Source organism: Musca autumnalis, unplaced genomic scaffold, assembly GCF_047663935.1.
Source record: "Musca autumnalis isolate F117 unplaced genomic scaffold, ASM4766393v1 scaffold_5, whole genome shotgun sequence".
NCBI classification, from domain to species: domain Eukaryota; kingdom Metazoa; phylum Arthropoda; class Insecta; order Diptera; family Muscidae; genus Musca; species Musca autumnalis.
In genome coordinates, this window is record NW_027412088.1 from 143683996 (window position 1) to 143695937 (window position 11942).

Genomic DNA, 11942 nt, shown 5'->3' on the forward strand with positions numbered 1-11942 from the left:
GCGTTTACACAAGACAGGACAGTTGACTACATGTATTGATTGTCAAAAACCCAAAATTTGCCTGTGTGACGTAGGCGTCCAGACAACTACAAAAACAGTTGTAAAATTATGAATGAAAATCGTCGATTTCTTTTTGTTTTCCGTTCACGTGTTTTGTTTTTGTTCATGTTTTTTTGTTTTTAACACATTTCAATTATTATCTCACTTATTTGTACAAAAATGCCAAAAATTTGTCTTCCCTACTGTCTGTGAAAAAATGATGGACAGCTGGGAGACAGCCGACAAATGTATGTATGTGTTAGTAAATCAGAGTTGTATTTGCAGACAGACTGTCTTGTGTAAACGCCTAGTAACGGATAATCGAGGTCTGACAGTATTTATGAAATATTTATTATAATAACATGTGATCACCCTTATGTATAAAATGTAAATGCTTCTTCTTATTAGTCCGTTTACCTTGAAATGGTAGCAGGTATCGCGCACTTACCAACACTGCACAAAAATCACAATGAATCAGCTGGCCATTAGTGTAAACAAAATTGCTGACACACACACTCACATTAGAAAATAAAAATAATTAACTTTCTACATGGCAATTTATGACAAATAGACAAAAAAGGTAAAAATGTTAACGGCAAAAATTGGAAAAGTTAGCAAAGTTTTAGTTTGTGGAGCGAAAGGAGTGGGCAAGACAGCATTGCTGGAACAACTAATCTATGGAAATATTACTTTGGAGAGTGTAAGTAAAAATACAGAAAAAATTGAAAAAAGGGAGCAGGCTGAATGTATGGACTGCGTTGCTTTTTTATTTAAAAAAGATTTTGGAGTATGTGTGTCACATGGAAAAGTCAGAAAAGTGCTACATAATAACAAGCATTTATCACGAGTGACTAGGTAAAAGCCATTGCCCTCCCAGCACAGTATATAGAAACTATTCAGACTTGTTACTGACAACTTTTCACCCCATCTTTAGTATTATGTTGTACTATAACGATGGACCTCAAAAAGTATTGCAAAAACCGCCTAAAGCAATGGAAAACAAAAAAATACATACCGTAAAGTTCGGGCAACTTTCAGTTATGGTATGGTGACGTTGGTAACATCCAGATTTTGGAGGAAACAATGACAGAGAAGGTTTATTAAAAAATGATTTGACCAACAGCGTCAAGAAATTTAGGCCTGTTGGCCCTGAAAATTCAAACAAATCGCAATATAAGCTCTACCAAGACAACGACCCTAAGCCTAAGTCTAATTTATGTAGGACTTGGTTGTTATACAACTGTACCAAAGTCATTGACACCCCGTTCCAAAGTCTAGATATTAACCCCATCGACAATTCATGGGTACGCCTGAAGAAAAAAGACGGGAATATGTATGTCGACCACTAACATGAGGGACTAAATAAAATGCATTAAAGACGAATGACAAAAAATACCATTGAAATATGACATTCCGAAACTTATTTATTAAATTCAGAGTCGTTTACAAGCTATTATTGATGCCCAAGGTGGCTATACGAAATATTAGAACCAACTTTTCGAAAAATACCGCGAAAGTTTGAAAAGTTGTGAATTTTGCAATTCTTTAGTTGACAGTACAAATAATGACTTATTCTCATTTTTGTCAATTTTAAGAAATTTTGTAGTGAAATTTTGCTACTTTTTTGTTTTATTTTATTAATAAACAGGTGTTAACAAAAGTATTAATAATGATATTTATTTATACTAATAAAATGGTGTTTTATTTAAAATTTTGTAATAATTTTGGTTTTGCAACAATTAAGTTGACTAACTGTATATAGGCAGGCTCCGAAAGTTCAAAAAATCCCTAGGCTTTGACGATATGTTTAGTTTAAATCGAAATTTTTTCATATATAGATAATTTCGGGAATAGGAACATTTTATTTTAAATTATAAATTTTTCTCTAAATTGCCGGCCTTCGGTGGGATTTAAGACTTTCTCCTATGGACAGGAACAAATCTCGGCTTACACGAACAAATTTTTCCTTCAAACCGAAATTTTTTTTATCATTGATCCGAATCCATTCTATATTCAACTTATGCTGAAAATAGTAAATACCACAAGTTTCTTTCTGTTTAGGAAATGCACCCAACACTTGAAGATATTTATGTGGCCAGTGTAGACACGGGACGTGGTGGTCCAAGGGAAACACTACGAATCTATGATTCAGCTGGTCTTCGAAGTAGAGAACAACTACCTCGGCACTATTTGTTTTTTCCAGATGGCTATGTACTCGTCTATGATCCCACAGATCCTCAAAGCTTAGATATGGTGGGTGAAATAAAAGTGGACATTGACAAGAATAAGGAAAAGAAAGAAGTACCCATAATTGTATTGGCCAATATGCGTTCGAAGCGCAAAGATACTCCACCATCTCCCACACAGCCAGCTCAAGCACAAAACAATCTAGCCGATCCAGTCGAGTCCATACTAAAACGTGCCAATGACTGGTGTTCGCGTGAACGTATCAAACATTATACTGTAAATGCCATGGAAAGGCCATCACTGTACGAACCCTTTATAAATCTCTGTGCAAGATTGCATCCTCCACAAACCAAATCAACGTTTCCACAACTTCGGCAGGTAATGCAGAAAACACAAAAAACTGAAGCATAAGGATGAAAAGGACAAGCTTCCAGGACTACTGATATGCATCATTAACATACACGACGACATACATACACATCCAGAAAGATATGTAACATTATATATCATTAAATTATTAGATTTTAAGTTATTATGATAATGATTTTTAAAGTATTAAATCTCTACAAATGTACATTCATATACATATCTATATTAATAAAAGAGTAAAGTGATTGACTCACTGACTGACTGATTGATTCATCAACGCCCAGACGAAACGGCTGAAGCTAAAATCCTGAAATTTTGGGTGTGGATCACTCTTGGTCCGAAGGGGTCAGATAAGGCTGGGTTTTTGGAAATTCGAACTGGAAAGGTACGAAATGTACTAAAAGGTACTAAATATGGTACCGTTTGTATTTGGCGAACCGGTACAGCTAGAACTTTGCAATTTGGAATGAAGGTCACTGATGGAGTGTAGGAAAGATGTGCTAAAGGGTTTTTGGAAATTCGAACTATAAGTGTACGAAAAGTACTAAAGTGTACTAAATTTGGTACCAATTTGTATTTTGTGAACGGACAAATATTAAAGATTGAAATTTGGTGTGAGAATCAAGGTTAAGAGGTACGGTTGACATAAGGAGGTGGTTTAGGAAAAGTGTACACATGTGTACGAAAAGTACTAAATGGTACTAAATTTGGTACAATTATGATTTGGGCGAAAGGATAGAGCTGGAATCCTGAAATTTTAAACTAAGGCTACTGTTGGAGAGTAAAATGAATGTAGTTTTAAAAATTCGAACTTATGGGTACGAAAAGTACTAAATGGTACTAAATTTGGTACAATTATGATTTGGGCGAAAGGATAGAGCTGGAATCCTGAAATTTTGAACTAAGGCTACTGTTGGAGAGTAAAATGGATGTAGTTTTAAAAATTCAAACTTATGGGTACGAAAAGTACTAAATGGTACTAAATTTGGTATAATTAGGATTTAGGTTGAACGGATAGAGCTGTAATCCTGAAATTTTAAATTAAGACTACAGTTGGAGGGTAGAATGGAGGTAGTTTTGAAAATTCGTACTTATAGGTACGAAAAGTACTAAAGGGCACTAAATTTGGTATAATTACGATTTGGGCGAACGGATAGAGCGGGAATCCTGAAATTTGAATTAAGGCTGCTGTTAGAGAGTAGAATGGAAATAGTTTTGAAAATTCGAACTTGTGGGTACGAAAAGTACTAAATTTGGTACAATTATGATTTAGGCGAACGGATAGAGCTGGAATCCTGAAATTTGAATTAAGGCTACAGTTTGAGGGTAGAATGGAAGTAGTTTTGAAATTTGTACTTATAGGTACGAAAAGTACTAAAGGGTACTAAATTTGAAACAATTACGATTTGGGCGAACGGATAGAGATGGAATCCTGAAATTTGAATTAAGGCTGCTGTTAGAGAGTAGAATGGAAGCAGTTTTGAAAATTCGTACTTATGGGTACAACAAGTACTAAATGGTACTAAATTTTGTACAATTTGGATTTAGGTTGAGCGGATAGAGCTGGAATCCTGAAATTTTTGAATTAAGGCTGCAGTTTGAGCGTAGTATGGAAGCAGATTTGAAAATTCGTACTTATGGGTACGAATAGTACTAAATGGTACAAAATTTGGTACAATTACGAGTTGGGCGAACGGATAGAGCTGGAATCCTGAAATGTTGTACTAAGGCTACTGTTGGAGAGTAGAATGGAAGTAGTTTTGAAAATTCGTACTTATGGGTACGAAGAGTACTAAATGATACTAAATTTGGTACAATTATGATTTAGGCGAACGGATAGAGCTAGAGTCCTGAAATTTTTGAATTAAGGCTGCAGTTGCAGTGTAGAATGGAAGTAGATTTGAAAATTCGTACTTATGGGTACGAATAGTACTAAATGATACTAAATTTGGTACAATTATGATTTAGGCGAACGGATAGAGCTGGAATCCTGAAATTTTGAATTAAGATTGATGTTGTAGTATGGGTGGAGATAGTTTGGAAATTCGTACTTATGGGTTACGAAAAGTAATAAATTTGGTACAATTAAGTTTTGGGTCATCGGATAGAGCTAAATTTCTGAAATTGGGAATAAAACTTGCTGCTGGATTATAAGAATGGCTACTGTTGGATTGTAGAATGGAGTTGTTTTGAAAATTCGTTAATTAAGGTTACGAAAAGTACTAAGTGGTACTAAATTTGGTACAATTTGAATTTAGGGTGAACGGATAGAGCTGTAACATTGATGTTAGAGTATGGCATTGAGATAATTGGGAAATTAGTACTTCGTAGGCTACATTTGGAGTGTAAAATGGAAGTAGTTTTGAAAATTCGTACAAAAAGTACCAAATTTGTATTTGGGTGAACGAACAGAGCTTGAATAATGAAATCTAGAATTAAACTTGCTGTTGGGGTGTAAGATGGAGTTAGTTTTGCAAATTCTTACTTACGGGTAAGAAAAATACTAAATTTGGTACAGTTTGGATTTGGGTGAACGAATAGAGCTGGAAACCTTAAATTCGTAATTGAGATTAATGTTGAAGTGTAGGATTGAGGTAGTTTTGGAAATTCGTACTTATGAATACGAAAATCACTAAATTTGGTATAATTTGGATTTGGGTCAACGGATAGACCTAGAATCCTGAAATGTTAAATTGAGATTTCTGGAGTGTAGGATTGTGGTAGTTTTGAAAATTCGTACTTATGGGAACGAAAAGTACTAAATTTGGTACAATTGGGATTTGGAATCTGGAATCCTGAAATTTGGAATTGAGATTTTGTTGAAGTCTAGGATTGAGGTAGTTTTGGAAATTCGTACTTATGGGTACGAAAAGTTCTAAATGGTACTAAATTTGGTACAGTGGGTATTTGGAGGAACGGATAGAGCTGGAATCCTGGAATTTGGTAAGACAACGGTTGGAGTGTAGGATTGAGACATGCAGGTAGATTTTGAAATTCGTATTTATGGGCACGAAATACACCAGATGGTACAACTTGAATTTGAGTGCACTGATAGCGCTGGAATCCTGTTTTTTGAAATAAATTTACTGGTGAAGTGAAGGATTAAGGTAGTTTTGGAAAATCGTTCTTATGGGTACGAAGAGTACTTAATGGCACTCAATCTGTTGTTGGGTGTAGGGACAGTTCTGGAATCTGTATTTTTTGGATTTAGTGTGAGTATTGGTGTGCAATGTTGGTCTCGCTGTTAACATGTAAGGCTGATCTTTTTGATCTTTGAAAATCGAACTAAAGTGGTACGAACAGTACTAAAATATTAAACAATAAATATTGATTAAAGTTAGCATAAGTACAATAAAATTGTTGTGTTTGCCATTTCCATTATATTATATTATTGTTTATTTGTTTTTTATATCCTTTCCGCATACGAAGTAGCGGGCACTTTGCTAGTTACATATATATTTTTATAAGCAGTTACAAAAATACTCCCCATTTTTACACAAGAAAACAAATCACACACAAATTGAACAATTAATACAATTAATTTTTATTAAATAAAATAGAGAGAAACAATTACATTAGGACGAACTAAAATTGTGTTTAAATCTTCTGTGGGTGCATGAGCTAGACTTGGGCAATCTCGTTCGATTGAACGATCCGGATCCTTATCTCGTTCAATGGACACCGGTAAGTTCTTTGACAAAACTGCGTATACTTAATTTCACACATTGGTTTTTATGATTTTACTCATTCGTCTTTGAATGAGGACATTGATCCGGATCGTTCAAATGAACGAGATTGCCCAACTCTAGCATGAGCACATATAAAACTGACACGGTGCTCTTGTAACAATTTTAAATGGAAGGTGCCTACACCTTGGAAGTTTTTGCACATTCTGAAACTACAATGTTCATAGGTGAGAAAAATCAAAAAACAAAAAAAATCGCCGGAGCGCTTTTTAAATAAATCGCGATTTAAGTTGACATTTTTAGGGGTTGTTTAGGTTTTCACGATGTTGCTTAGAAACCGCGAGTCCTTTCAAAATGGGACTAAAGAAAATGTTGTAGCTATGAAAATTCTTTACAAAATTGATCTTTGTGATAATTTCGTAGGTTTTATCGTTATTGAGATATAGAAGTTCAAATTGGGACAATGGACTGACTGTATCGCCCCCTTATAAAACAATGTCATGAAGGGTGCGCCTTAACTAACTTTTGATGAAAACCGCTTACACAGGGAAAGTTTTTGTGAATTCTGAAACAGCAGTGTTCATAGATGAGTAAAATCCAAAAACAAGAAAAAATCGCTGTAGGGATTTTTAAATAAATCGCGGTCAAAATTCACATTTTTAGGTGTTTTTAGGTTTTCACGATTTTGCTTGGAAACCGCAAGTCCAATCGAAATAGAGCTAGAGTTGTAGCTGTGAAAATTCTCTAGAGGATTGACGTTTATTATTTGTTCCCAGCCTGTACCATTTTTGAGATAAAGAAGCTCAATTTACATTTTTAGGTTTTTTTGTTATAGTTTCGCGATTTTGCTTGAATACGGTAAGTCTTATCGATATGGGACCTTAGAAAATCTTAATGCTGTGAAAATTCTCTACAAGACTGGCTTAAGTAACCTATCCTAAGTTGTAACATTTTTTAGATATATAAGTTTAAGTTGGGAATTTGCAGCCATGACATTGTTTTATAAGGAGGCGATACAGAATTGAATTGAATTTGAATTGTCCCAATTTGAACTTCTATATCTCAAAAACGGTAAAACCGACGAGAAATCCATAAAGGTCAATCTTGTAGAGAATTTTCATAGCTACAATAGTTTTTTAGTCCCATTTTGATAGGACTTGCGGTTTCTAAGCAAAATCGTGAAAACCTAAAGAACCCCTAAAAATGTATACTTAAATCGCGATTTATTTAAAAAGCGCGACAGTAACTAGAGGTACTCCCCAGGGAGGTGTACTCTCACCGCTGCTGTGGCTACTTGTGATAAACAATATTTTGGCGGAATTCCACAATCAGGGCATTAAGGTTGTCGCGGATGATGTAGTTATACTAATAACTGGCAAATTCTTGTCCACAATTTCGGAGCTTATGCAAAGAGCCTTATCAAAGCTGTCCCGTTGGGCCACCACAAATGGCCTTGGTGTAAATCCAACGAAAACAGAACTGGTATTGTTCACCAGAAAGCGTAAGCTCGGCGACTTCATACCACCAACATTGGATGGAGTGCAGTTACATCTATCTCCTGAGGCCAAATACCTAGGTACAATCCTGGATTCTCAATTGAGATGGAAAAGGAACGTCGAGGAACGGACGAAGAGAGGTATGATCGCACTCTATTCATGTAAGAATTCGATTGGGAAAAGTTGGGGGTTAAATCCAGCTATTATACACTGGTTGTATAATACTGTTGTGAGACCCATCCTATCCTATGGATGTCTTGTCTGGTGGCATGCGCTTCGACATAAGTCGAACTCTGGCAACATGGACAAGGTGCAAAGGGCAGCCTCGATCCTGATAACTGGAGCTTTTAGAAGTACACCACAAGCAGCTCTGAATGCGATGCTAAACCTCTTGCCCACGAGACTTAGCATCAAAGGTCAAGCAGCACGTAGTGCCCTAAGGCTACATGAATTGAATCGTTGGTGTGACAGCACCTATGGTCATGCATGCATTCTTCGGGAGCTAGGGCCAAACCTTAGCTTGAATCAGCAGGGGAAGTTCAGCGACTACTTATCACCAATCCATAGATTTGATGATTTTGAGGTCGTTATCCCTAGTAGAGATGACTGGATCCGTAGTAACCCTCCTCTGGACGGTCTGGCTTTCTATACAGACGGTTCCAAGATGGAAGAAGGTACCGGAGCTGGCGTCTATTGCGAGAAGCTTTGCCTCGAATACTCATATAGGTTGAACAGCGACTGTAGTGTTTTCCAACCAGAAATCTTCGCGATCAAAATGGCCGCAGAGTTGATAAAAAGTCTGGATGCTGAAAACTTTGAACCGGTGACTATCTTCGTTGATAGTCAGCCGACTCTTAAAGCCATCAAATCCCCCAATATCAAGTCTGAGGCCGTTCTTGAGTGTAGAACTGCTTTGGCGAACCTCACTAACGCTGTCCGACTCTGCTGGGTACCGGGACACTGTGACATTGTGGGAAACGAGAAGGCAGATGAACTGGCAAGACAAGGATCTCAATCAACAAGTCAAGCTATCACTGATTCTATCAAACCACCCATATGTCACGTTTTTCGGAAGGTGGAGACGTTCTTTGAAGAACAAGCCAAGGAACTGTGGCATAATGAACCAAGATGCAACGTGTCAAGGGCCATTTGGCCGAATCTTTCAACAAAGAGAACAACTTCACTTTTAAGTTTGAGTAAATCAGAAATCAGGGTATTGACGGGAGTCATTACCGGCCATTGCAACATCCGAGCTTTTATCGGCAAATGGGAAGATGATGGCGTGGACTATGCAGGCTCTGTGAAGATGAGGAGGAAACGGAGACGATCGAGCATATTTTATGTCGTTGCCCGATGTTAACTCGAAAGCGATATAGATTAACAGGAATACGTTTTCCTCCAAGCTTAATCTTCTACTCAAACATGGAACCAACAATCATACACAACATCATCAAAAATCTGAATTGGCTGGGACGGCGCGACCCATAAGCGTAACTATTTCTCTAAAAGTTTTTTCCACCATCGCCAAATAAACCACCCTCTCTTTATTTATTATATCTTCATTCTCTTTTATAATTATTTCATTTATTACTACTTTCCAAACAACACCCCTTTTTTTCTTTATTTTTCTCCCTTTTCTCTTTTCTTGTCTTTTCAGGTAATTCTGAACCTCTTTTTTTCCTTATGGATGATCACAATGGACCGAAAGGTCTCCGAGTGGCGTAGTCAATATACATATGCATATATTGACTACACATCCCCAAACCTAACCTAACCTAAGCACCTTCCATTTAAAATTGTTTCAAGAGCACCGTGCTGATGTTGAAAAATTTAGCTTCTGTACGAATTATAGCAAGTCTTTCAATCACTGCACTGTGGTTTAGCTTGTATGGGAGAGAGCGACAAAAATATTTCTAATCAAGATATCGATCTGAAAATTTTACAGTAAACTCGTAATGACAAGATAATTTTTCCCAAATATATATTATGGAAAATTATATACTACGGCAATTGTTGTTGTTGTTGTAGCAGCTTCTACAAGTACATGTAAATCTTTATTTTATTGATTCGGCTCTGCCTCCAGCTCCAGGATCAGAAAGGACGCCACCAGAATTGGATTAGTCCAAAGAGAGAGAGGAGTTAAGTCAGTTAAACAGGTGCTGCGTAGTATGCGGACCGGTGCCACATGCTGGGCAGATATTCCGCGTGCCATCAATCCTCTCTCCTTTGTCTTGACAGCTGCTGTTCTTCCGCTGCCACGGGTGGTGGATGATCTTCGAGGACTATATTCACACTGTAGGCTGCCAGATCCTCTGCAACCGCATCAGTATGAATGTCTCTTAAACCTGCCTGGTATGCACGTTGAACTAGAGGTTCTCTTTTATATCTTTGGAGCTCTCTCTCTAGATCTCTATAATCCTCCCTAACTCGCCTAGGGGTTCATGCATATCCACCAGATGGTGATTTGGGTGGTCTTTCCTATAGCATCCAAGCAAGTACTGCATCGTCAACATCCTGTTGTGACGACTCACAGGAAGGATCTTTGTCTCCTCATGTAAATGGTCCACTGCAGACATGAGGTGACACCCTGTAGCTGTTCTCAGGGCAGCATTCTGACAGATTTGTAGTTTATCCCATTGCGTATCACTTACGTTAGCAAACCACGCTGGCGCCGCATAGCTTACCACAGACCGGCCTATCGCGTTGTATGTGGTTAACAAGGTTTCTTTATCCGCACCCCAAGTGCTGCCGACTAGGGACTTAAGGACATTGTTCCTGTTTCTCAGCTTATCGCAGATAACTGTAGTATGCTGGGACGACTTATACATGCTATCGAATGTGACCCCTAGGACTTTGGGGTAGTTTGTGGTCGGAATAGTTGCACCGTCGACCTGCACATTCAGTGGGAGCTTCATTTGCGCCGTCTATGTGGTGAACAGTGTGGCTGTTGACTTAGTGGTGGATATTTTCATATTCCTCGCGTGGTAAAACACTACAAGATCAATGAGATAGGCGTTTAGCCTGTAACAAACGTTACCGATGTTGGAACCTGACGCCATGAGTGTATAATCATCCGCGTAGGTAATTAATTCAATGCAGTCGGGAGGGCATGGAATTGCAGAAAGGTAGAGGTTAAACAGTTCCGGAGATATAACCCCTCCATGGGGAACTCCCTGCTTCACTCTACGGGGTTTGGACTTCCTGTCTCTGAATTCTACGTATGACTGGCGACAATACAAATAGTTGATGACCCAGCGTTTCAGACAAGGCCGGAGGGTAGTTTTCTCGATATCCTCGAACAGCCTAGCATGGCTGACAGTATCAAACGCTTTGGTCAGATCCAATGCTACCATCACTGTTCTGTGACATGGTTTGTCCTGGTTGAGTCCTCGTCCAATATATATGGAAATGGCGTGTAGTGCTGTTGTGGTACTGTGCTGCTTCCGGAGCCCGTGTTGATGATCTGCAGCTGGATAACACGTTCTGATGCTGGGGAGGAGTAATGCCTCAAGTATCTTTGCTACTGGTGATAGAAGTGAAATCGGCCTGTTCGACTCACCTTTACTGGCATCTTTGCCAGGTTTCAGCAGCGGAACCACCCTGCCCATCTTCCAGGCATCGGGAACTATTAGGGTGGCTAGCGATAAGATGAGGACCTTACTTAAATACTCGACTTCCGGGTCATCCAGCTGTTTTAGCATCACCATTGAAATTCCGTCAGGTCCAAGCGCTTAGGATGACTTTGCGCCGGGATAACATCTGCAACATCCATCGTAAATTGTGGCGGTTCTTCCCCGGCTGGAAGAGATCGCAAATGACGTATAACACTTCTCTCCACCCGGTCGCTATCGGGGTTCTCAATAAATTGTCGGCAGAAATAGCCTGCGCACCTCTTCGGATCTGTCACAGCCAAGCCGTTAAACATGACATATGTCCGATCGTCTTTCCTAGCAGGGTTCGATAGCGCCTTAACCGTTGTCCACAATTTATTACAGCCGGCTCCAATGTTGCAGCACTTCAGATGTTTTAGCCATTTTTCCGCTTGTGTTCACTGACTAATCTATTGACTTCCATTGTCAGTTCCCTGACTCTGGGGTCGTTAGGGTTCGTACGGCGAACCTCATCACGCTCATTAGCTAATCCCGTCGCCTCTGCTGGGAAATTG

The 11942-nt window shown here is 38.6% G+C and overlaps 1 protein-coding gene across 1 annotated transcript; it reads left to right on the plus strand.

The window, feature by feature from the left end:
• The first annotated feature begins 512 nt into the window (after positions 1–512).
• kappaB-Ras (NFKB inhibitor interacting Ras like 1) lies at positions 513–2856 on the plus strand. Its single transcript, XM_073957997.1, has 2 exons — positions 513–739; positions 2101–2856. Exons 1-2 carry the CDS (start codon positions 626–628, stop codon positions 2635–2637), a joined length of 651 nt encoding a protein of 216 aa, XP_073814098.1. The 5' UTR covers positions 513–625; the 3' UTR covers positions 2638–2856.
• The last annotated feature ends 9086 nt before the right edge of the window (positions 2857–11942 follow it).

Coding starts and splice junctions, on each gene's coding strand:
- kappaB-Ras (XM_073957997.1), top strand. CDS start 626: ATGTTAACGGCAAAAATTGGAAAAGTTAGCAAAGTTTTAGTTTGTGGA. Junction 740..2,100: donor GAAATATTACTTTGGAGAGT/GTAAGTAAAAAT, acceptor CTTTCTGTTTAG/GAAATGCACCCAACACTTGA.